This window comes from Psammomys obesus, unplaced genomic scaffold (genome assembly GCF_907164565.1).
Source record: "Psammomys obesus unplaced genomic scaffold, mPsaObe1.curated_primary_1811, whole genome shotgun sequence".
In the NCBI taxonomy this organism is placed as follows: domain Eukaryota; kingdom Metazoa; phylum Chordata; class Mammalia; order Rodentia; family Muridae; genus Psammomys; species Psammomys obesus.
The window spans coordinates 5,992,794-6,018,662 of record NW_026588368.1 but is presented as its reverse complement, the minus strand read 5'-3'; the positions used below and the strand labels follow the sequence as shown (position 1 = coordinate 6,018,662).

Below are 25,869 nucleotides of genomic sequence, written 5' to 3'. Positions count from 1 at the left end.
GCAGGAGAGGTGATTGAGGCCAACTTTAGTCCCTGCCGAGGTGCACCTCAGGGGCTCTGGCGGAGCTGCTGTAGCGCTCAGGAGGGGGTCCAGCTATAAAGGTTGCAGCCGTTACGGGAGAGGAGTTGCTGACTCAAGCCAGAAAAGGAAACAAAATTAAAGGCTGAGGTCCTGGTCCCTGGTCCCTGGGGAAGGAAACTTTCCAGTCCTAAAGTCTTCCTGATTTTGACCGCTTGGAAAGGTGAGGAGCCAGCGCCAGGCGCCTGCGAAGCTAGGACCCAGCTCGCACAGAGGGTGACCCAAACCCCAGCCGATGACTGGAGAGCCAGCACCCGGGGCAGGCACCTGCGGAGCTGGCTGGGTCCGCAAGACGCAGCTGGAATCGGAGTAGCCCCCAACCCAGGCCGATGGCCGGATGATGAGGGTGGAGAATGGCCCCAGAGCGGAGCCCGTCACTTTTGACTCGGTTTGGAGACTTGATTCCCTTCTCCACCCTCAGCCACCCAGGTCCAGACCACCTGTCCAGACTCCCTCGGCGCCTCATTTTTTCTCACTCCGGGCCACGGGCGGAGCGGCAGTCCTGCAAATTCTAACTCGCCTCTCCACCGGGCTCGCCAGGTGCGCCCTCCTCTCCTTAGCAAGCGCAGATCTCTCTTGGGTCCCTTTAAGGGTCCAACGGCCCCTGCGCTCTACACTGTCCACAAAATAGATGGCAATACTGGAGAACTCCCCCTTTCAGTAGACTAGGGGAAGGGGATGAGGGGAAGAGAAGGGGGTGGGTGGGAGCGGGGCGGGGGGGAGGAGATGATGGAGGGGGGCGTCAATCGGGATAAATAACGAATAAATTGTGAAGAAGAAAATAAAAATTAAAAAATATGTATATATATATATATATATATATATATATATATATATATGGTACCGGATGTTTCCCACCCACCCCTGGGTGCAAAACCTTTGACCCTGAACTGATGCATACCCCCTCCAGAAGACTTGGAGCCCAGCAGATGTGCCCGACAGCCACCCCTGGGGGCCCCCAGCTCTCTACCCGGCACCCGCGCGCGTCCCTGGCCAGCCCCGGCTGGGAAGTCTCACCATCGTGGCCGCTCTCCTCGCCCGCTCGCCTCCCAGCTGGGCCTGCCCACCCCAACTGCTCCAGATAGGGCCGCCTCCGCGTTTGTGACACACAGGGAGGGAGGATGCCTGGGACAGACATGTCGGGCCAGCCTTTGCCTTACAGCATCACAGAGCCCGAGGAGGGGAGGGACTTGGGTGGGTCACAAAGGCATTTCCCCTCCCACCGCTGGCTCCCGGGTCCAGCCAGGCTCCTTCCCAAGGCCCGCCGCCCTCCCGGAGCTCAGCTCCTGAGCCTTGCCCAGTCGGGGAGGCGGCCCTGTGACCTTGACACACGTGTGCGCGCACATGCCCTACATCCATCCCGAGATCTGCAGTGGGAAAGCACTTCAAAACAAATGCTCATTTCTCCCCAAATATTCACAGTCTTCCTGAGGCCTGCACTGGCTGGCGTGGTGGGAAAACCCTTGTCCCTTAGCCAGAGCAGCCTCAGCCCAGGAGAGCCGGTGGGATCAGACCAGCCCCAGGTCAGGGCCCAAGCTTCTGCTTCCCCAACGCCTGCCTGGTTGCTGGAGAATCCCGTGATCGCTACACATAATGGCTCCTGATCTACAGCAAGCACTCCATAACGGGTCCAGGAATTCAGTGCCTGTTTAAATACCTAAATACCGTCGAGAGTATCTCCCCCTTCCAGATTCTCAAATCCCTCCTCCTGACCCACCTCCTACTTAATTCCCAAACGTGTCACCTCTCATGTACTCCAGAACATCAGGGTTCTCGCTGGCTCTGCTCTTAAGCAGGGCATCAAGGGCCTCTAACCTTTAGTTGGCCACTTTACTAACTGGCTCCGCATGTCCCTCTGTCACCAAGCTGGTGAGGGCTGGATGGTTCTCTTGCCTTGACCTCAACCCAGAATTCCCTGCTTCACACTTGAAGCTGGAAGCCAGCCTTTCTTCTCTCCCTCTGTTCTCTGGCAACTGCCCACCACGCAAGTCACTGTGGGAAACAGGGTTCTTCTTCAATACCTGCGTGGAGCTGCTGTGGCCAGATGTTGTGTCACTGTGTGTTTCCAAACACGGATGAAGACACCCCCTCCCTCATGTCCTCAGGAACCAGCGAAGTAAAACTTACTTATTTAGTAGTGTCTAGAGGACAGGATACATGTTTTAATTATCTTTGCCCGTGAGAGAGTTTTGCTACACTTCCCACTGATACACAGCCTCTGAGCTGGGACTACCCACCCCAACAGCTCCGGTTAAGCCACCTCCAGTGCTGTGACACACCTGAGGACAGCCCTGCTGGGCCAGCAGCTTCCCAGGAACAGCCCAGTGCCCACAGAGAGGAAGGACCCAGGAAGGTCACAATCTTGTAATAGCTTAAAAATAGACTCAGCGAGCTGGCAGTGGCACACGCCTTTGATCCCAGCACTCAGGAGGCAGAGGCAGGCTCATCTCTGTGAGCTGGAAGCCAACCTGGTCTACAGAGCAAGTCCCAGGACAGCCAGGACTACACAGAGAAACCTTATCTAAATAAACAAACTAATTAATTAATTAATTAAATGAAATCTTTAAAAATGGAGACTTATAGTTATATTGTGTCAAATTCATGGCAAATATTCAATAAAGAATACTTATTATTATTATTATTAATTCCACGATTTATTTCTCTTCCAAACTCCAATGGCATCTTTTACTTCTTCCATTCATTTGTTTACTATCTTATGTGATTTAGATTACAGGTTGTGTGTGTATGTGTTTCGACACGCCTATAAAATGGCAACACCTGTGTTATACTGTTCAGCTTACTGCCTGCCCCACCAGGGCTCGGAGAATGCACTTAAATGAGTTAGTTTTCCAAGTTTGCTTCGTAAGCCATCAAATACATGACGAACGGGTTCCTAACGTCTCAGGGAAAAGTTGATGATGATAGTAACAGCAATGGCACGCGATTGCATCCTGCCGTGCTGATTTCTTTGAATAGCTCATCTCTGTGGGTTTTGATGGAGCCGTGACTATACTAAACATTTTGGTTCCAGAGAAATAAGAATGTTGACTGTCATGTATGGAATTGTTAGCATCTGCCCCCTCCCCAGTTTCTGTGGCGTGTATTTAGATAGGGCCTTTAGATTAAGAAGACCCTAGGGCTGAAGAGATGGCTCAGCTCTTCAGACCACTTGTTAACTTGGGCAGAGGACCAGGGTTCAGTTCTCAGCACCCACATGGCAACACATCACACTCTGTAACTCCAATTCCAGAGGTTCTGACGCCCTCTTCTGGCCTGTACAGGTACCACATGCATGTGGTACACAAACATACATGAAGGCAAAACGTCCATACACGTAGCCGGATGGTGGTGATGCACACCTTTAATCCCAGCACTTGGGATGCAGAGGCAGCCAGATTTCTGTGCGTTCAAGCCCAGACCGGTTTACTGAGTGAGTTCCAGGACAGCCAGGGCTATACAGTAAAACCCTGTCTTGAAAAAAAAAATAAATAAATAAACAACAAATAAACAACGAAAAATAAATAAAATAATAATAATGCTCTGTGGGCTGTACTGCAGCTGAGGGCCAAATTGACTCAGCTGGCCTGCACTGGCACCTCAGGCCACGGTGATGCTCCACCTCAGGTCTGAGTCCATGCTGCTACCTAGGGTCATGACTGGGTCCGTGACTACAGATGGGGGTCAGTGTTCTCAGTCTGTGCTGCCGCCAGAAACCATGTGAAGGCCCAGGAGCCATGCTCCTGCTGACTGTGAAGAGCAAGGAGGCTACCTTTGCTGTGATATCGATGACTGCAGATGCAGAGTTGAGAGGGAGGGACATGAGGCTTCTGGGACAATCCCTGCCCATACACAACCCCACTCCCAAAATAAGTAACAGCCTAGACAGGAGGCCACCAAAAAGAACCCTTAAAATGTGTAATGAGGAGGGGAGAACTCAGTTCTATTTAAGAGGCAGGCCACTGAGAGTTTGGCCATGCCTCCAGTGAGGATATAGATAACACAAATTGGACTTAGTTTTTTTATATTATATGTATTTTTTAATTTTTGGGGGTGTTACAAAGGTTGTTGGAAAAGACACAGAAGGACTGGAAAATGAGTGATTGGGGTGCATGATATGAAATTCCCAGAGAATAAAAATATTATGTTGGGGAGGGAAAAAAAAAAGGCTAAAGCCATTATCCAACAGGACCTACAGGTCTAGGGACACAGCTCCACAGGTTATGTGAGGACACAGCAAGGTGACCATCTGCCCACTAAGGAGACAGGACTCAGGGGTCTCTCACCAGCACTTGATCTTGGACCTTCAACCCAAGAAAATACACTTCTACCCTTTAAGCTGCCCGGTTTGTAGTTACTTTGTTTTGGCAGCCTGAGCAGACTGGCAGTGGCTGTAGAGTAAGAAATGTGTACTGGGGGCTGGAGAGATGGCTCAGCAGTTAGGAACACTGCCTGCTCTCCCAGAGGACCCAGGTTCCATTTCTGGCAGCCGCGTGGCAGCTCACAGCTGTCTGTAACTCCGGTCCAAAAGGATTCAATGTTCTTTTCCGGCCTCCGGTACCACTGAGCATTGCATGCACACAGACCGTGCTGGCAACACACCCACACACATAAAATATAATACGGGGATCATACACACATCATATAGAACCTCATAAATATGATAATTTTTTAAGGTGTGTGCTTCCTTTTTGATAGTTAAATCCTCATTCAGAAAATTATTTGACCTGAGCAGTTCCAGAACCATTACTGATACTCCTCCCTCCCACCCTCACCCCACATTTCTCTTCCTCAGTAGAAGCTTTGAAAGACAGAGGGACATGGTTTTTCCATCCCTGTGTGTGTGTGTGTGTGTGTGTGTGTGTGTGTGTGTGTGTGTGTGTCTAACATCTGGGTATACCCGTGAGGGCATTCCTGAACGAAACTAACATCAGGCTAATCAGACACTCTCCTCCGTGTGGATGGGCTCGCCCAAATGAAGAAGAAAACAGTACAAAGCTGAGTGACAAGGGACCCGAGGGACCTTCTGTGCATCCTTGCACTTGGGAAAGAACTGACGCACTGACTCCCTGGGTCTGCCGCCGGCATGCACATCGTACCTCTTAGCGGGTTTTGGCCACCGCAAAAGCCTGAACCAATCTTTACAGTCCATCTCCTTAGAGGTGGGTATACAGCTCAGTGGTGGAGCGTCACCCTGGAAGGTGCAAGGTTCTGGGTCCAATCTCCAGCACTGCACATGCAGATTAAACAATCTCCTTCGTCTGTATCTAGGTAGATAAGTAAAATAAAAATAAAAACGACCCCCCCCCTTCTGCAAATAGAGAAGCTGTGTCAAATCCAGGCTGTTTGTGAGAAAGCGACCACCCGTGCTGCATTTGAAGAGCCTTCTGGAGGAATTCCCTCCACCCCTATCTCGTTCTGGTTAGCAGTGTGACATACATACTCCTGCTATGCATTTCTGCAGAGTGAGTTCATGTTGCTAGAATAACAGTGATGATCTAACAGCTGAGTCGCTTGAACAGGAGATAGCATCTACGGATTATACAGGAGAAGTTAGTTTTCATAGGAATGAATATGGATGTGTGAATTGTATTTGTGGCTATAAGGATTGAACCTAAAACCTTGTATATGCTAGACAAATACTCTATGCCTGAAATAGCCTCTGCCCCTTATTTCTGTTTTGTTTTGTTTCCAGAGACATGGTTTCTCTGTGTATCCCCGGCTGTCCTGCACTCACTCTGTAGACCAGGCCGGCCTCGAACTCATAGCTCTGCCTCCAAAGTGCTGGGATTAAAGGCGTGAGCCACCAGCAGCAGCCTCCTTCTTACCTAAGAGCTTTCTGTGCACTGTTTCATTTACTTCTCACAACAGCCTACAGAAAACAAAACTTTATTGCTTTCATTGTCCAGATAAAGAATTCGAGACCTACAGAGGCTAATAATTTAATTCTTATTAAACAACTGGTAAAAGGCGAAACCTTACTTCACACCCAGGAGTCTGAGGCCAGAGGCCTGGGCTTCAGCGTCATTGTTGGCTGTGAACCCACACCGGGAAGCCAAACCTCACATGACCAGGCTTGTCTGTGTTCTACGTGTTCTCATGTCTTAGAACTTGAAGGTCCAAATATCTAGAATGGTGCTGCCAGGTAAAGGAGTTTACCTTGTGGAAAGAACAAGGAAGAAGTTTCCATGGCCTGTGACAGACAGCAAGTGACATGAGATAGCCCGGATTCAGGTACCTGACACTGGTCACTAGTGCTGTGGATCCTCTACCACCTAAAGTGCATTCATATTCCAACCTTATTATCTCAGAGCCTGAGGGGCATTTGGAATAGGAAGGGTGAAGATTTTGGCCACAGTGACACAGACACAGGGGCCTCCTTTTCAAGTCTCCATAGCTACAGCAGCTGTAATGAGGCTATCACCAGGGAAAAAGCAAATGTCAGGATAACTGTATGACCACTCCATCCCAGGAGATTCTTCCCAAATCAACATTAGGGTGGTTGGGTCTCTTCGTCTGTTGTGACATTGGTGCTCTACCTCCAGGTATATGAGTGAGGGCATCAGATTGCCTGGAACTGGAATTATGAACAGCTGTGAGCTGCCATGTGCTAGAATTTGAACCTGGGTCCTTTGGAAGAGCAGACAGTGCTCTTAACCTCTGAGCCATCTCTCCAGCCCCCAGGTCTCTTTGTTTTAAGTTGGAAAAGACAGTATCTTCACACTGGCCCCGATTCTTCCCCTCTCCCACTCATGCTTACTGGATGATGTCTCAAGTGGCAACTTTCAGGGCATTGTCACTTTAACTTCGGTTTCACCTCCTATTCAACTCACCTGCCTGGGAGTAGGAAATTTGCTTGTTTGTTTGTTCCCTCTCAACATAATATTTTTTATTGATTCTTCTGGAATATCACATCATGCACCCAATCTCTCATTTCCCAGTCCTTCCATGTCCGCCTCCACCCTGTCACACCACCCACAAAATAAAGTTAAAATTAACAATCCTCCCCCCCCCCAAAAAAAAAACATTTCACTGACCCCTCTGAGGAACAACCTGCTCCTCTGTCAACCACAGCCTTCTCTCACACCCATCCCAGCTGCTACATCTTCAGTTCCGCCTTGCACATACCACCCAACTCCTCTGTCTTTCCCACGGCTCCACATGTATTCCTTTGCCATCGTGTCTCTGGAAGCTGCTGTGTGCCACACAGTGTACCCTTTTGTCTGAACAGCTTTCCTTGCAAATGTTCATGGCAATGAGTGGCTGGTCCGGCTCAAGGCCTCTGGCTTCTGCCACGCCATCAACACAGGACCCTTGCCTAGACTCCTCTTGGCTATCCTGCTGCTGCCCTGAGTCATGGAGACCCTGTAGCATTGTTTCCTAAGGACCGGCTCCTTCACAAGCTCCAGCAGCTCACAGATGGGGTAGATTTGGGGTGGGCCAACTCAAAAAGCCTGGAGCTAGGCCTGGGTGGTAGCTGAGTTGGTCAGCTTGGGCTTCCACCAGCCTCCGCACCTCTGAGTGGTAGGCCAGCAAAGGGCAGGGCCAACTCTCCTGCACCCACACCACCTGGGCCAGCTCTTTCCTGTGCCCACAACATCAGCACCTTCATGCAGCGGCCAACAGGAACGGGGCCAGCTCAGTAAGGCTCTAGACACGGTTTCAGTCAGCAGTTTAGACCACATACATCCTCATGGCCTTCGGTAATAGCAGGAGCCACAGGCATCAACCAAGCCTCTGGCTGTATCTAGACCACAGATCCACTCCTGGCCCTCAGCCGCTGCACAGACCTCGGGCCTCATCATGGACTCACGTGGCTATACATGTCACTCACATCAACCTGGCCCAAACAAGGCAGCAAAGTCCAAGGACATCACCAAGTCTTCAGTCGGCAGCACTGACCGCTTACATCCACATGGAGCTCAGGCTTCATCACGGCCTCGAGCAGCAGCATGGACCACAGACACCAACGTGGCCTCTGGTGGCATCACAGACCTCAGGGGGTGGAAAGCTTTTTAATGATACCAGTTAATCACACACTGTACACATGGAACTCAGCAGAGAGGAAGGGGAGGCAGTGAGTGCTTGGCGCTGAAAGTCAAGGACAGCAAATAAAACGCAGAGGTCATTGAGGTCCAGGGACCAAGAAAAATGTATTATCTCTTCACCAATTGCTTTAGGCTCTCTAGAGGTCAGCACCTAAAGCTTAGATCCCTCAAGATGTCTAAAGTAAGATTAACTCAGGTAATCACCTGCATATTTATAAAGAAACTGAGGTACAGGAAAGATGATTTGCCAAAGCAATAGGAACCAAGATATTAATTAACTCATGGATTAAGGTCTCAGGAACCAGACTTCTAAATATCATCCCACAGTGCTTACTCACTCATACAGCAAAAGTAGTCCATTGAGTATATACCTTGTTAGAAAAAAAAAAAAAAAAAGGCCCTGCAGGGATTACTAATCCTTGCATCTTGGCAATACTTTGTGCTCAAGACTCTGAGTTCCAACACACACACACACACACAAGCATGTCTTTTGGCCATTGTCTGTAGCACCTATGAAAACAGGTCATAGCCACCTGCAGTAGCTCACGCCTGCAGTAGCTCACGCCTGTAATCCCAGCACTCAGGGAGGCGGCGGCAGAGGCAGGTGGATCTCTGTGAGTTTGAGGTCAGAGTGGTCCACATAGTGAGTCCAGGACAGCCAAAGAAGCCCTGTCAAAAGAGAGAGAGGAAAGAAAGGAAGAAGGAAGAAGGAAGAAGGAAGAAGGAAAGAAGGAAGGAAGGAAGGAAGGAAGGAAGGAAGGAAGGAAGGAAGGAAGGAAGGAAGGAAGGAAGGAAGGAAGGAAGGAAGGTCATTATCACTCCTGTAGATCATAAAATCCACGAATGGGACAGAACACCGCTACAAGGAGGAGCTGGGCTAGGATCCTCAGAATTTCCTCCGACTGTGAGTGGAAGGAGGCTACCATCCCCTGCCAGAGACAGGCAGGGACAGGGTATGGTGCGCCTCATGCAGGATTACAGGCGATTTGGCCAGCTACCAGCTCTGCACTAGACTAAGGAGAAGCAGCAGGATCTCCGACAATCCTCTGGAGAGGATCAGAGACACAAAGCAGCTCCTCTCAGAGGAGGCAGCCTATCTGCTGGAACCCAGCTAAGGCCAGTAGCAACCAGAAGCCTGGCTCACCCACCTGGGTCACCTTGGTGGAAACACCAAGCTGCCTTTGTCGTTGGCAGTACGACGCTGGTGAGCCGAGCCAAGACACTACTAAACAGGAACGAAGGCTGGTCCCTCCTCCTCCCTGTCCTCACCCATTTATTGCTCCCCAGCTTCTCCCGCTGCTATTCCTTCCTTCCTTGGACTCCCAAGACCAAAATCCAACTCCATTCACCTCATCTTTATTACACACCCTCTTCTGCACAGAGCCTCATTCTAGGTGCAACAGCGGAAGCCAAGAATGTGACCTCTGGTGACAGGCAGTCTAGTCTCCAACCCCAGCACCACTAAACAGCCAAGCAAAGCTGAGCGAGTATGTCGCTGAGCCCTACCCTATTTGCTTGGTCATCTCCAGCCCTGCCTCACTGATGTGTTGCAAGATACAATTTGCTAATATATGCAAAGTACTTAGAAAGGTGTCTGACACACTGGGCAGGGTGACACGCAGCTCGGGAGTATAAGAACTACTAAGCCTCCTCAAAATGTGTCTCTTGAGTGAATGAAATGAATGGTTTATTGTTTTAAGGTTATTTTGGGTTTTTGTTGTTGTTGTTGTTCTGTTTTGGGATTAGTTGTTGTTGTGAAAGGGTTAGACTAACTTTGTAACCTGTATGTCTTCTAAAGCCTATAGCTTTGAGTTTTAGGTTCAGATTAAGCTAAAGCCTCTTAGTACCTTTCCAGAGAATGGAGAAATGTGACCCTATCTGTGAGGACAGATAGAAAAAAGCAAGCAAGCAATGACCTTCACTCAGCAAAAAGAATGACCAGACCCTTGTCTTCAACATAGTGTTTCTTAGCAACGAACTCAGACTTCTTCTGAGTAGCTTTTGACCTCCAGCCAAAAGTCCGCAACCCCTAATCTTCAAGGATGAGCTAACCACCCCCACCTTAAATTGCAGCTGCATCCACACTTGGCAGGACTGGCCAAGCTTGAACACCTAAGACTAACCAATTATCTTTCTTTATAGCTTCCTCATCCAATCCTAAATTGCCAAAACTGCAACTTCAAATTTCCTGCAATTTTTCTTTTAAAAACCTAAAGGCCTTTGTCTCCGGGTGCCACTCTTTGGTGACCGGCAGGGGTGACCCCATTGCACAATGGTTAATAAACCTCTCGCTTTTGCAACGAGTCGTGGTCTGGGGGAGTTTCTGGGAAGGGCGCGATCTTGAACTCCTGAGCTGTGAGACCCCAGGTCTTACAGTTGTTCTGTTTTTTGTTACTTGTTTTGCTTTTTGAGTCAGGGTTTCTCTGCGTAGCCCTGTCCTGAAACTTGCTCTGTAGACCAGGCTGGCCTTGAACTCACAGAGATCCTTCTGCCTCTGCCTCCTGAGTGCTGGGATTGAAGGCGTGGGCCACCACTGCCTGGGAAATGATTTATTATTATTATATGTGAGAAAGCGTCTAAGAAGAGAAACCTAGTGCTCACTTCGGCAGCACATATACTAAAATTGGAACGATACAGAGAAGGTTAGCATGGCCCCTGTGCAAGGATGACACACAAATTCGTGAAGCGTTCCATATTTTTTAAACCGTAACTAATATTAAAAAAATTTAAAAATAATAAAAAAAAAGAGAGAGAGGCCTATTTCAGTAGTGGCAGCAGCACTGGCCTCACAAAAAGAGGAACATGGCTGAACAGTGAGCTGCTATCAGGTTAGATAAACTATGGAAATAACCGAAGAACAGAGGCCGTTGGACATGAATAGGTTTGGGACTAAGCCAATGAGTAGCAAGAACCAAGGGCAACCGCTGGAATGTGGAATATGGCGGGGACAACCTAGACCCCCGCTCTCTCTGCAGCTGGAAATGGAGGCAGGCCAACCCTGAGCTGTCAGAACAGAGGTAGGAAACTGCCAACAAAGGCAGTGCTGGTTGAATTCACAGAGGTTAAACTAGTCTCCAAGAGACAGCAAAAGGCGAGAAAACCACCCTACCGCAGCCCCGCCACTCACCCACCTCCCTACACGTATGCCACAGTCTGAGGTGCTGAGGAGGAGGCGGCACGGAGCCCAGCAAGGATGTGCACTGCTAAGAGAAAAATAAGCCTTTTGTGCAAAGGTGGAGGGCTAGAAGGAAGGCTCAGGGCCAGAGCGGTTCCTCGCATGCTCAGAACCGCTGAGGATGAGAACTGTTGGTTTACAGCGCTTAGCCATACAAATTGGCTTTCTGTCCAAAAAACATCTCCATATAAATAACACTGATATTATTGTTAAAGTGACTTTTTTTTTTTCTTCAAGACAGGGTTTCTCCTGGCTATCCTGGATTCATTTTATAGACCAGTCTGGCCTCGAACTCACAGAGATCCACCTTCTTCTGCCTCCCTGCCTAGCTGGTGTTTTGTTTTTGTTTTTTGGTTTGTTTGTTTGTTTTTTCTCACACTGAAATGTGTCTACAAAAAATCCTTGGGTTCTCAATCTCTGTCTCTCTCTCTCTCTCTCTCTCTCTCTCTCATGCGTACAAAGTAACTCTACCTTACCCAAATAAACAAGAGGCTCCCCACCCCTTGTGAATACCTGAGACTGAGGATAGTGGCAAATCCTGATATTTATTATTTTTATTATCTTTATCATATATATAACATATGATATTATATATATATTATATATATAGATAGATAGATATAGATCATGATATATATATATCATGATCTCATATGTATATTGTTATGTTGTTGTGCAGGCAATTCAACTGGCCTGCCCTCAGGGGCCTTTAGGGTCCTAACAACACCATATGTCACCACCTGAGTCCTATGTCGTCACCCGGGCCAGGTGCTCCAGATATAACCCATCTGCCACTCCCACCCGTTCCCGGCCTCGGTCTTTCTCCCCTTCCCTGCTTTTTCTGACTTTCTCTTGGGGGACCCTACCACCCCCCTGCCCCTCTTTCTTTTCTCCTTCTGTCTCTGTCTATCTCTGTCTCTTTCTCTCTCTACTCTCATGGCCCACTCAGGCCCTAACTCCTCTCCATTTTCCTTCCCCCAAATAAATCTCTTCTCATCAGATCTGCTGAGTGCAGGGCATTTTCAAATATCCTGACATATATGACAAAGGTAACACATTGGGGGCCCGGCAAGATGTTTCAGAAGGTAAAGGTGGTTGCAGCCAAGCCTGCAGACCTGAGTTTGATCCCTGGGACCCACATGGTGAAGGAAAAGAACAAACTCTCACAGGTTGTCCTCTGACCTCCACACAGGTGCTGTGCCATGCCTGAGCTTACACAGTGATTAAATAAAAATGTAAGTTTATAAGTTGGATACAGTACGAAATTAAACACATACCTGATAGTAATAGAGACCGATCACAGGAACACTGAAATGAATGACAGGCATGTTCTGTCTCTCTGTCTCTCTCTCAGAATCTTACTGTATTGCATGTATTCAGTTTGATACCCTCCAAGGTTAACCAGCGGCAACTGGACAGGCAGAAACGATGCTTTAAGACAGGGAAAACGGGTCTGGGGCACAGCTGAGTGCTAGAGTTCACGCATAGTGTATGTGAGACCCTGAATTACTCCCCAGGACCGCAAAAGAGTGCAGCATGTGTTATCAAGTGGCCCGGAGGCCAACTAACAGCATCTAGACCTACTTAATCCAGAGCAGGGCTGGGTGGAGGGAAAACCTCGAGGTTTTCCCTAGAGGAAACCGCTGCCGGGGCAGTGACCAGGCAGCAGTCTTGAGCATCCCCTGTGGATCTTAAACCTGGGAAAGGGAGGCAGATTCCAGCAATGCAATAGGAGAAGAGGCCAGTGGTGCCTCCTCAGGAGGCCGAGGCAGGGCTACCACTTCAGCCAGGGGTCTGACCTCCTGGAACTGGAGCTACGAGTGGCCGAGCCATCATGCAGGTGCCGAGAAGCAAACCCGGGTCCCCTTCGGTACTAACAAGTGATCTTAACCACTGAGCCATCTCCCCACGGTCTGTTCTTTTGTTTTAAAGGGGAAAAAAAAATGATCTTGTTATACAACTGTGAAAAGTGAGGCAGGGCTATCTGTGCTCACAGCAGGCAATGTCCACTTAATTAATGAAGTTTTTTGTTTTGCTGTCTTTTGTTTTTAAGTGTGGCAAGGGCGAGTAAAAGCAGTAAGTGTACTACCATTGCATAAGAGAAAGGAAAACCTGAAGGATGGCTGAACGTAACTGATAATCCCAGCAGTGGTTGCCCTGGGGCAGAAAATGGGACATGGGAATGAACGCGTGGGCTTTCTTAGCCAGGATGACCTTTTTTTAGCTTAGGCATTGGTTTGCGTGTGTCATATACTAATGTTCTCTGTACATGTATGTGCAGACATAATCGTGAAAAGAGCGTCTCATCTTCTTAGGACTTCATACCTCCTTCAGGCGCTGGCTATCCTGCTGCCTGCCCGCCGCCTCCTCCTCCTGACCCCACCGCCCACCCGAGCCCATCCTCCCGTCTAACCACAGGACCTTGCTCCTGCTGTCCTAGGCGCTCCTTAAGTTAGAACGTCTGTTCAACATCACAAACAGCAGACACCCGAGAGCTGGTCGATTCTAGCTTTCCCTGATACATCTGCCTATTAACAATGAACTCCAGCCAAAGAATGACAGAGAAGACCAGGGTGGGGGTGGAGGAGGGGAGGGAGGATGGATAAGAACACGAGGAGGGTCAGGAGGCCTGGGTCTTATTCAGGCTGTGACTTAGGGCAAACGGTTTCACCTTTCTGAGTCTCAGTTTCATTAACTAAAAAAGAAGGTGGTTGCAAGATATCATCTGCAACTGAGACTCTCTAGGCCCAGTGTCTCCCAATCCCAGCATGCACTGTTCTTCTTGGACATCGATCCCCTCTGAAACTAGCCAGTATGTGTGGTGTCGCAAGACATTTTAAACATAGGCCTCACTACAAAAGTAGAAACAGCTAAAATTAGTTAAATAGATTTTATTTAACCTGATATATCCAAAATATTATCATTTCAACAAACAGTCAATATAAAAATCTTTGTATTTCCATTTTTTATTTTAATTTTTTAGTGTTTGGTCTTTGAAATCTAGTGTATATGTTTTATAATTACAGAATATCTCCACATGAATGAGCCACATTTCAAATGCTCGAAAGACACCTCTGGGAGGTGGTTAGGGTACAGACAGCCCTGCAGCCCTCAGGACAAGAATAACCAGAGCCTCACAGGGCACCAACAGAACAACTGTAAGGAACATCAGGAGAGAGCAGACAGACAAGCTGGCACAACCAAACCTGTATTTCAGTGTTTCACAGCGTTGACCAGCACACACACCAGAACCAAGCCCTCTTCCATCAGTCCACTCATGTGCTCCTCCAAGAACCTGTCCATGCCAGCCAGGCCTGGGAACAGCCACAGCTCACAAAAACTCCTCCTGGGGCTAGAGAAAGTGTCAAAAGCTTCCTGAGTGCCCATGTACTCATGGAAGAGGCCGGTGAGATGAGGGCTGACTGACAGACAGATGAGAAGGTCAAACTCTGCCTGAAGTTACCCACACAGTAGGGCAGGGATGTGAGCCTGACTCAAGCACTGCGCAGCCTCAAAGAGCTCATAGCACTGGAGGAGGCAAACAGCCCTACCAAACCACTGCTGAGGGAAAGCAGAAAAAGCTGGGAAAGGATGTTAGCTAGTCCTTGAGCAAGCCTGAAAAGCCAAGGGCCTGGGGCAGAGAAAAACCTCCAGCAGTAACAGCGAAGCCGTGGCAGAGAGGCCTGAGGACAGCCTGGCACTTAGAATGTGGCTTGCCCAGGGAACAGGGCAACACAGCAAAGGAGCTATCAGCCAAACTTGCAAATACAAGTTTCCATTAAGAAGAATCTGGATTCTTATCCTGTGGGCCATGGATGCCAGTAAGGCGTTTCTTCTAGGGCAGTGAATGTCCAAATTCTCATTTCAAAATCATTGTCATCTGGTTCATGAGTCAGATATTCAACAGGCTGATGGGTGGAACTCACCCTTTAAGCCCTGGAGTTCTGGGCCACATTGGGCAACAATAGTGAGACGCCCATCTCAAAAGCAAACAAGGAAGGGAATCATTGTCAAGGGATCTCAACCCTCCCTGACTCCTTTTCTTTCCCCAGTGATCTAAAGCTTAACAGTCATACCAAAAAATGGTGGTTCTGGTTCCCAAGCTCTCAAAATTTAGACAGAATTCTAAATGTGAAGTTTCTTCTTCTAAAGAAAAGCTGTTGACTCACAGTTCCTAAAAACCAACAAGAAGCCTGCAGATCCTCTCTGCAGTCTCCTCACTCATACTGGCAGACAGGTGTGGGCAGCCAGCTGAGGGCCTTCCATCCTGACACCATTACAGTGGTCTGTATTTACTTAAACAGAAACACATGAGACCTTTGTGGTCATCAAAAGAAAAGCCGAAACGGGCCCAGTGCCTCCTCCCTGAGACCCGTCCCTCTGGCCCCCATCAGGCCCCCATGGCCCTGCCCCCACAGGTCTTCCAGCTCACCTGATTACCCAGTTCCATTTTCAGCTTTCAGCTCTCAGCTCTGAGACTGGCCTACTTTTCATGCCACACGAGCAGAGAAGCTTGGGCATTATACAAACAACACACCACAACTAGGACAACAGGGCAAAGAGAGGGGACCTGCCAGTCAGTGTGTACCAAGGAGAACAGTGGTGAGACAAAAGTTGGCTGGGCAGGTCAAAGGGTGGTGGGGTACAGTGGGAGGACGCTGGGTCCAAGCGAGCAGAGATCGGCCCCTGACATACCGGAAAACTGAGCTAAGGCTACATGGCGCCAAGCAGGATCACATTCCCCAGAGATAAGGTCAGGCAGGCTCACTTTGCTCCCAGTAGCCACCTGAGCGGGTCGGAAGCCATATCCTGTCTCAACAGCAACCCGCCTCAAGCAGAAAGCCTATTGCCCCACTGCAGGACCAATGGGATGGGGCGGCGGCTGACTGGGAATTATGGCATCTGTGGGTGGACCGTGGAAGAAGAGGCTCCTCTGGCTTCACTCGAATTCCAGCACTGCCCTGTGAAGCAATTTTGAGGTAAGCGGCCAAGGGCTGCTCCACCACGTTTGTGAACTGCCAGCCCCTCAGCAGCCTGACCGGGAAAGTCACCCTTGGCTTCAGTCAAGAAAACAGAATGTCTCAAGACTCATTCCCTGCTCCTAAGCTCCTCCCTTTTGAGGAGCTGGTGCAGTAAGAAGTGAGAGGACTGTCCTGGGCAGCCGGAACTCTACTCTGGGTAGCTGGGCCTAGGGCACCACTCTTCCTGTATTCCCTTTGAGGCCAGCCACAGCTGGATGCCAAAGGGAGGGCTCAAAGGCAGCAAGCCACGGCTCACCTGCCTTGGTCACTCTTTCTAGAACGAAGTGGGCTCACTCCCACGGTGACATCTGGGGCCCAGCCACGGGGCTCAACTCTTCTGCTTCTGGAGATGTGGACCGCAAGAGACTGAGGCAGCCATGTTGGCCCACTCAGTCCTGGAGGGCGAGTGGGTAGAGCCGAGAGAGTGTGGCCTTCTGGATCCGGCGGAGGAGCTGGGCCAGCTGGTAGAGGAAGGGCAGTGAAGAAGGAGCTGCTGCAGGGAGGGGAAAGACAAGGGTGAGTGCTCTTCCTTCAGCCTCCATGGCGGCTAGAAAACACACCTGGGCTGCCTGCTACTCACGGCCTCCTCCGCAGCAAGGAACTCTCTTTCTCTGAGATACGTTTTCTCTACCTGAATTACAGTAACCTTAAACATTTTAGATGTTACACCTTAATCTTATCTTTCTGATATATACACAGACACTGGTGACTCTCAGAAGCCCACACCACACTTCCGGGTGTGGCTCCCTTTCTTCTGAGTGAGTCTTTCTTAATTCCCATGCTTAGGCCTATATTAATTTTTTTTTTTTTTAATTGGGGCTGGAGATGGCTCAGTAAGATCACTTGCTGCTCTTGCAAAGATCTGAGTTCAGTTACTAGCACCCATATGGGAGGTTCACAACCATCTATATGTTCCAGAGGAGCCAACACTTCTGACCTTCCCCCACAGCAGGCAGCGTGTGGTGCACATACATATATACATACATACATTCATACATACAGACTCATGCATATTTTTTTTAGAAGACTAATAAATGTTTATTAAGCCCCAACTTTACTTCATGAAAATAAATAAATAAAAACGCTGGTAGCAATGTCTGTCTGCCACTGAGGAGAATCATTTGGAAGACTTTCACTACATTTTGTACCTTTCTATGCTTTTTCAGTTTGGAGCTTCCTGGCACTGTTACCTATTTTATCACATACTAACTACATTGAAAATAAAGAAAAATCTGTTTCTTTGTTTTTCTCTTGTTTAGATTACATATTTTTAAAACAAATAAACAAACGTGAAATATGTATTTCTATCTTTGTTTTGGTTGATTTGCAGCCCACCCCCAGGTCTTCCTGAGGAAGCTCTGAGCTGTCTAGTACACGCCCTCATTCAAACGGCTTTTTGCAGCACCATTCAAGAGATCAGGGTGTGTGACACAAAAGGGTTTAGGGGAAGTCACAAGGAATTTCTAAATTCTTATCAGATCTGCAAAGTGGAGAATCAGGGACAGATGGGAAATCACACAAACCAAACTTCCCTTTTTTAAGTTTATTTTCCCAGAGCGAAGAATGTGCTTCCCACTCGAGGCAAGGCTGCTTACCCGTGTTTCCCCAGTGTTCCTGGAAGTCGCTGCTGACTTCCCCGCATAACCAACAGGGCAGTCAAGAGGGGACATTCTCGCTCAGAGTCCAGCAAGGGGTTAAACAAACTGACTGACTGAAGGAAAGGGGAGGGGCTTGGGGACCTATAGTCAAAAGGTGACAGCGTTAAAAGCATGCAAAGTGTGTGACTCTGCTCGGGTCACTTCACCTCTCTGGAAATTAGATTTTTCAACCACAAATGAAAGAAAACGAACAGGCTGAAATAAAGGTTTCTCATTTCCCCTGGGTTTGGAAAGCTGCATACTCCTGTCCTACATTTAAATTCTTGAGAAAAATGGAGACTACCTCACAATTCACAGAGGGTAAAGCAGAAAGCCTGGTTCAGGGATACCCACTTGCAATCCCAGTATTTGGGAGGCAGAAACAAAAAGGGTTGACGCCATTCTGTACTATAAGCAAGATATTCTTTTTTTCTTTTTTAAGCGGGGAGGGGTATTTCTCAAACAGCAGTCACCTAACTGTGGCCCATGTCTGCATGTTTGAATGATCCCTCCTCAGGACATTTCCAGGTGTGCCCCCAAGTCTCAACTCTACTTCACAGTGAGGCAGAAGAGACTAAGGCCCAACTAAAGGCTACAGACCCAACACCTACCAAGCCAGGGAAGGTTCTATGAACCAGAACAGCGTTTAGCTCTTCTGTTTTCCCACGTCTTCTAAAAGGCATCAGGCATTCTTTACAATCTAGACATCACACTAGCCGAAAGACACTTGGGTCAACACACTCGATTTTAGCTGTCGCCATGAGGAAGCTTCTTTATCCTGCATTCTGACTCGAGAACGGTAACTCCATCAGCATGGAAGCCAGCAGGAAGATGTTCTCCAGCTGATCTCCTAGGTCCTAGGCCTGTTCTCTCCAGGTGAGGCAGACTCACTCTTTGTGAAGAGGCTCCCTCCCCCACAGCGCTTGCTCTCTCGAGGCCTGCTCTCAGACCCCTTCACTCACCTGGGTCAAACCGCAGAACCAAGAGACAGAGGATCAGAGCGGCCAGAAGGCCCTTCCTGAAGGGCTGAGAGAGGAGGTGGCTCACTGCGGAGCCCCAAAGTCGACGAAGCAACATCAGCAGTGACAGCAGCTTCCGGGAAAACGAACCTGACCAGGGGACAGAGCATTGCAGGGGTGAGTCGGGCAGGTCAGCTTCCCTGGCTCTGAGCTAGATCCGAAGAGTCAGTCAAAACAGAATGAGAGTAATTCCCTTGCACAGCTCACTAAAGAGTTCAGAAGAAAATTACTGAAGGCAGAATGGCATTGTTTGTTTGGGGCTTGGTTTGGTTTAGCTTTTGCAGTGCTGGGGATGGATCCCACGACCTTGTAGACTCTTGGCAAGTATTCTACTGCTGAGCTACATCCACAGCCATCCGAAGATGTTTCAAGGACAGGCTGTATGAAGACACAGCACAGTCAGAGCGTGCAAGAACTACTCAGCTGTGTAAGTATTCTTCGTATTGCGAACTAACTCCAGGCTTTACCTGTGACACATTAACACAGAGAAATGAAGGCCTTGAATATATGCAGTAGAGAATTCAAGGCTGGGATTGTGAATAAAATCAGCAATACCAACAGCCCAAAAAGTGATGCCAGCTGGACTTGCCGCAGAGGTTATGGTTGTGCTCATCTTCATGTCAGCTTGACATAGAGTAGAATCATTTGGAAAGAGAGAACCTCTGCTGAGAAAAAGCCCCTTGCCAGACTGGCCTGTGGGCAAGCCTGTGGGGTTTTTTCTTATTAACTATTGATGTGGGTTAGCCTATCCCACTGGGGTGGCACTGGGCAGGTTGTCTAAGAAAGCAGGCTGAATAAGCCATGAGGACCAAGCCAGTAAGCAGCATCCCCCATGACGTCAGCGCCAGCTCCTGCCTCTGGGTTCCTGTCTTCAGTTCCTGCCCTGACTTCCTTTAATGATGGACTGAGATGCAGAAGTGTAAGCTGAAGTGAACCCTTTCCTCAAGCTGCCTTTGTTTATGATGCTTTATCACAGCCAAAGAAACCTAACTAAGACATTAGTGAAGGGCCTGGAAGCCACAGGCAACTCCTGAAACCAACGACCTGCTAGCAAAGAAGTGAGCCTATCCCAGCAGGTCCACAGAGAAAAGTACCTTGATTACAGTTTCCTGATTAAAATGACAGGCTTTCATGTACATTTTAAAAATATTTTTTATTTTTAATTTATTTTTAAATTTATTACAATTTATTCACTTTGTATCTCAGCTGTAGCCCCCTCCCTCAACCCCTCCCAATCCTGCCCTCCCTCCCTCTTCTCCTCCCATGCCCCTCCCCTAGTCCACTGATAGGGGAGGTCCTCCTCCCCTTCCTTCTGACCCTAGTCTATCAGGTCTCATCAGGACTGTCTGCATAGTCTTCCTCTGTGGCCTGGCAAGGCTGCTCCCCCCTCAGGGGGAGGCGATCAAAGAACCAGCCACTGAGTTCATGTCAGAGACAGCCCCTTGTCCCTTAATAGGGACCCCACTAGGAACTGAGCTACCATGGGCTACATCTGTGCAGATATTCTAGATCATCTCCAGGAGTGGTCCTTGGTTGGGGTATCAGTCTCAGAAAAGACCCCTGTGCCCAGACATTTTCATGTAAAGTTTAAAAAGAAGAAAGCTTAATAACCCCTAAGATGTCCAAAGACAGAAGGTTCTAAAAGAGTATATAAAGCTAATTGCTTTTTCTAGTTCTACTCTGAAATGGTCACTTTGTTTCTGACGGTGGGTATAAGTACATAAAAATATATTCAATGTGAAAGTAAAAAATCTGGGCTGGAGAGATGGCTCAGAGGTTAAGAGCACTGGCTGCTCTTCCAGAGATCCTGAGTTTAATTTCCAGCAACCACAGGGTGGCTCACAAACATCTATAATGAGATCTGGTGCCCTCTTCTGGCATGCAGGTGAGCATGCAGACAGAACATTGTATACATAATAAATAAATAAATCTTTAAAAAATAAAAAGAACGAGAGTAAAACAAGAAAATCCAATGTGCATGCCAGCATTGGTGGTGCACACTTGTAATTCCAGCACTCTGGGAAGAAGAAGCAGGTGGCTCACTGTGAGTTCGAGGCCAGCCTGGTCTATAAAAGTTAGTCCAGGACAGCTAAGGCTACATAGAAAAACCCTGTCTCGAAAATACAAAAAATTAAAAAATGTACAAATAAATTATTAAAAATAAATAAATAAAAATCTATGTGCTTCTGTTCCAAATTGCTATTCAGACTGTATAGGACTTCACTGAATTGTACAGTCTTCAGGTCTGGTAAATTTCCATGTGTTGTATTTTGTTTTTTAATTTGTAGCCATATCTAAATTTTTATTTAGTTTATTTACTCCACCACACAATAAAGTGAGATCACAGCAAATAAAGGGGGTGCAACCTTTTCTATAATCAAGTGCTCTCTCTCTCTTCCTCTCTCTCACACACACATATATACACACTATATGTTCACTTCCTGGCACCCACACTGTGGGGTTCATAACTGCCTGTACCTCCCAGCTCCAGCGGGATCTGATGCCTCTAGCCTTCATGGCACCTACATTCACATATACAGACATATACACAGACATGATTTAACATAAAATAAATCTTTTTTTAAAAAAGACCAAATGGCCCTGCTTTGGGAGACAGGTGGTTTTCTAACCGTGGACGTATTCACACACAGACTGAGGGGAGAGGAACTGAAAGGACTGAGGAGGGAAGATGGTGTGGGGCCAAAGGCCTTTAAAGGTCCTTAACAGAGCAACCCCACTCCCAGCTCTGCTCCACCACCTTGAGAGGATGCTACCGGAAGCCTCTGGGTAGCTCAGCTGTGTGCTAATGAACAAGGCAGACCTTAGCTGGAAAAGAACAAAACAACAACAACAACAAAAAGGAAACAACTCAAAAGCTCTAGTTAAGTGAAGGCAGTTAGGAAGCCGGGCACAAAGACCCATAGCTGAAGGAGGCCATTTTATTTCATAAGTTACCGAATTAAGCTGTGTGTGAATCAGGGCCAGCATTGGATGGAGGGGCAACAGCTCCCTGGCTAGCGTGATGGAAGCAAAAAATCTAGTGAGAGGATCCTGAAGAATGTGACTCTCCAAGAGACAAGTCAGGGTTGGAAGACGCAGCAACACCTCCCCCTACCTAGACTACTCTCCTTGTGCTCCAACCTCGGAGAGCCTCGCTCGGTTTGTATGCAACACAGTGGCTTCCTACTCTGTGACTTAAGAGTTACTCTTAAGTTCCAAGCTCAGGAAAGCCAGAAAGGGACAGGAGATGCCACGGAACCTCTTGACAGAGACCAAAGAGTCTTGCTGTCCTACCTTCCTGGCTCAGCTTCTGAGGCTCCTGGGAGTTCAAGGTCTCCTGCACGCGCTGGCGCTTGCGTGCTGCCTGGATGGCCTGGAGCACTCCTACTCGCTGCTCTTCGCTGAGAGCCGAAGAGCCCGCTGCCAACTCCTCAGCCTCTGACAGGCGGCCAGAAGGCAGCAGCACCCGGAGCAGGTGGAGTTCTGCCAATGATCCATACTCAGGAAGGCCCTGGTTGTCTGGGTCTTGGAGCCAGGCATCGGCCACATCCAGCACAGCTCCGGGCTCTCGCATTTTGCTATATAAAAGGATGCTGTGTCCCGAAAAAGAAGAATCAGTGCTCTGCAGGTGATTCATCCTCGAAGCTACAGACGTCAAGCCTACCCTCCCAGGTCCTCCAGCCCTTCCCTGTGGGGCATTAGAGATGGGGGTGGGGGGTGGAGACAGCAGGAAGAGTGAGTACTGCTCTCACAGGACTGGTGTCTCAATCACAGAGCCCATACTGGACAGCTCGCAAGCACCCGTAACTCCAGCTCTGGGCTGAGACCACCTTCCAGCCTCCAAGGACATTGGCACTCATGTGTACATACACATAACTTTTATGTGTATACTTTTTTTTTTTTAAGAATTAGAGATGGAGGGCTGGAGAAATGCTTAGAAGTTAAGAGCACTGGCTGTTCCTCCAGCGGACCCAGGTTTGATTCTCAGCACCTACACAAAGGCTCACAACTGTCTCTAACTGCAGCTCCAGGGAATCCAGGGACCAACTGTGGGCATCTGTGGGCATCAGGCATGCATGTAGTGCAGACATACAATGCATGTAATAGGGATATACATCTACATGTTAAAATAAAGCAAAACATAATAAAAAAAAAAAAAAAGCATTTGCTGTGCAAGCCTGAGGATCGGAGTTAGGATCCCAGTACCCATGTAACAAGCTCGATGTGGCTCCACCCACACCCATAATCCCAGCATTGAGGGGGAAGAGATGGGAGGATGGACCACTGGGGCTTGCTGGCTACCAGCCTAGCCAAGAAAGAATGTGAGCTGCAGGTTCAGGGAGAGACCCTGACTCAAAGGAATAAAGCGGGGAGTGACAGAGGACTCCAAACACCCTTCTCTGATCTTCATGAGCACACGCATACGTACCCACATATGCATATGCACATACACCACACACATAACACCTACACACATATACCCACATACACAAAATACACACACACACAAATTTCACAATTAGAGATCCCCAGGAGGCACCAACAAGCTTGAGTGGCTCTGTCCTCCCATCAGCCTACTCCACTACAATCTCCTGTGCACTCTCTGTTCCTCTATCCTACTCCCAAACGCCTGCTCCCTCATCCTTAATGGCTGCGGTTTGAGGCCTGAATGAAGTGGAGACCTGAGTTTGAAGGGAACACACAGGGAAGGAGGACAAGGGAGTCGTTAAGACCCTGACTCGAGAGAGGACATACTGACCCGGCGTCAGCACAAGGACCTACCACAACTCCAGGACTCTAGGAGGCAGCTTTTCAGGAACCTGGTAATACTGGAGGACCCAGGGCAGGACTTCTCTCCATCGATTCATTTCTGCTAGAGCCTGGATCCCCACAACACACAGGGAGCATTTCACCTCCAGGACACTGTCAGCAGAAAGACACATGTCAGGCCCAGAGTGCTTTCCCTCTCTCCGTTCCCTCTTCCATTCTGGAGCTGGTGTCCGGCTTCCGGTTCCGAGGGCTACCACCTTTTCCTTTTCTGTTATTTATTGGCCCAGGCCTCCCCACTGGTCTCCTGGGCTGCCCTCCTCCCCTGGAGTTAAGTTGTAGAGGCCTTTTAGGGGCAAACCCATATTTGCATGCAGGTGAAATCAGAATCAGATGGACGGTAATGCTGTGGGAATGGCACTGAAGGACAGTGGGAGTCAAGAGGATGCTTAGTGAGAAATGGTCTTGGAGTGTCTAGCTAGGTATTAATATAGAAACTTATGGTCTTTTAGAATTCTCTATGTCCAGCCAGAAATAGTGGTGACACGCGCCTTTAAGGCAAAGGCAGATGGATCTCCGGGTTCAAGTCCAGTCTCGTCTACACAGCAGGTTCCAGGACAGCAAGGGCTACAAAGAGAACCCTGGGTCAAAAAGCCAAAAAAAATTCTATATACAGATGGCCATAAGCAAAGCCCTCAACATCAAATGTGCAACCTCCACCCCTAAAACCACGGCCAAGTGTCTCCAGTGTTTGCTTCTCTGCTGTCAACTTTGACTCTTCTGCCTACTCCCTCCCTAGCGTGGCTCAAACAGATCTGAGGAAGGTGTGCGCTCCACAGAGAAATGGTGCCCCCAGCTGCCAGAGGAGGCACCATTTCTCTGTGGAGCGCACACCTTCCTCAGAAGGCATTAGAAAGAGCGACCGAGAAAGCAGGTGTTTCCTAAAAGCAATTCACCCAATCCGTCAACAGGACCAGAGCAGTGTGTGTCTGCCTTGACCCCATTTTCCATTATCTGCCAACGCCGGCAGTGAATAGAAGGTGGGTCCCCAAAGGAGGCCTTCTGCTACCTGCTTACTGAACCTCCTTACGACTGACCACTTAACAGACATCCACCCTGTCCTCCGCTGAAAGGGCGAGCAAAGAATTGGCTGCCTCCGACCCCCGCCAACTGTTGCATTTGACTTCATTGTACGGCAGCAAGGGTGCCGGATGAGCGACCAGCCTTTCTTAGAGAGGATCCCTTGGCGAAAGCAAGGTGTGAGGTTGACGCAATCTGGCCATGCCAGAAATTGAGACCGAGTTCCTCCCCACAAGGACCCAGAGCAACACAGCCCAGCACGTACGTGCCACTCGAGGGCTCTTCGGTCAGGCTCTGCCAGGCCCGTTCGCAAGTCTCCAGCGCGGCAGGGAAGTCCAGGTGCACCACCAACAGGTCGGACGCCTCCTCCAGCAGGTGCACCGCGGGTGTCACCGCCGGGAGGGCCCGCGCGGGCTCGCTGCTCCGCAAAGGGCCCCCGAGCCCTTTCAAAGGGACTGCAGAGGTCGAGGTGTCGCTCTTCATAGCCAGCCTGGGCTCTGCCGGGTCTCCTCACGCGTCAGGAGGACAGCTAAATGCGGCGTGGGCCCGGTAGATGACCCGCCGGCCTCCACGCTTTCCCTCCACGCTTCTCCGGGTGTGATCCTAGGGAAGGGCCGTGAAGACGCTGGACTCGAGGCACCGCGGTGCTCACCGACAGCCTAACTCTTGGGGGACTGGCGTGATGATGCTGCGGCCGAACGCCAGGCAATAGCTCCGCCCGACCCTTGATCTGGGCTGAAAGCACCAGAGCTCCCAGAGTCGGGAACGCGCCAACGAGAGCCCTGCGCAAAGAACCTCCGCGGTCCGCTTCGCCACCACGGCGCACGCGCGAGGCCTGGAGCGCGGGACTCTGGGAGTTGTAGTCTTGGCCTCTTGGCTCTGCGAAGCTTAGGGGAGCGTTCTGACTCATGGAGCCCAGAGACTGTCATCCTCCGGAGAGAACGCACCGGATCACCCGCTTCGAGGTGGGAAAGATGGGAAAGCTAAAACAGATGAAATGTCTTTGTCCTGCGAAACGCGACACCACCACACCCCCCCCCCGTAACC

The 25,869-nt window shown here is 49.1% G+C and overlaps 2 protein-coding genes and 1 non-coding gene across 6 annotated transcripts in view; 1 reads left to right on the top strand and 2 right to left on the bottom strand.

The window, feature by feature from the left end:
• Window positions 1–1,307, bottom strand: part of Tuba8 (tubulin alpha 8) — a 16,263-nt gene extending 14,956 nt beyond the window's left edge. The window contains exon 1 of the mRNA XM_055604279.1: window positions 1,096–1,307. Within this exon, the coding sequence (XP_055460254.1) occupies window positions 1,096–1,098 (3 nt within the window). The 5' untranslated portion in view covers window positions 1,099–1,307. The remainder of the gene's footprint in view (window positions 1–1,095) is intronic.
• Pex26 (peroxisomal biogenesis factor 26) overlaps window positions 1–25,603 on the bottom strand; it is a 34,317-nt gene extending 8,714 nt beyond the window's left edge. The window contains exons 1-6 of one of the 4 annotated variants that reach the window (XR_008719795.1): window positions 25,088–25,601; window positions 23,758–23,898; window positions 22,270–22,568; window positions 18,919–19,065; window positions 16,576–16,812; window positions 14,175–16,259 (exon numbers count right to left, since the gene is read on the bottom strand). Coding sequence is in view for 2 of the 4 variants with exons in the window: in XM_055604285.1 (XP_055460260.1) it covers window positions 16,709–16,812; window positions 18,919–19,065; window positions 22,270–22,568; window positions 23,758–23,898; window positions 25,088–25,305 (909 nt within the window). In the remaining 2 variants the exon portion in view is untranslated. Of the gene's footprint in view, window positions 1–14,174; window positions 16,813–18,918; window positions 19,066–22,269; window positions 22,569–23,757; window positions 23,899–25,087 lie in introns of those variants that run through there. The other 3 variants (XR_008719796.1, XM_055604286.1, XM_055604285.1) reach the window with 3 other exon arrangements.
• On the top strand, window positions 10,717–10,823 carry LOC129674355 (U6 spliceosomal RNA). The gene has a single exon (XR_008719797.1). It is a non-coding gene; the product is annotated as a U6 spliceosomal RNA (small nuclear RNA).
• Window positions 25,604–25,869: the final 266 nt, after the last annotated feature.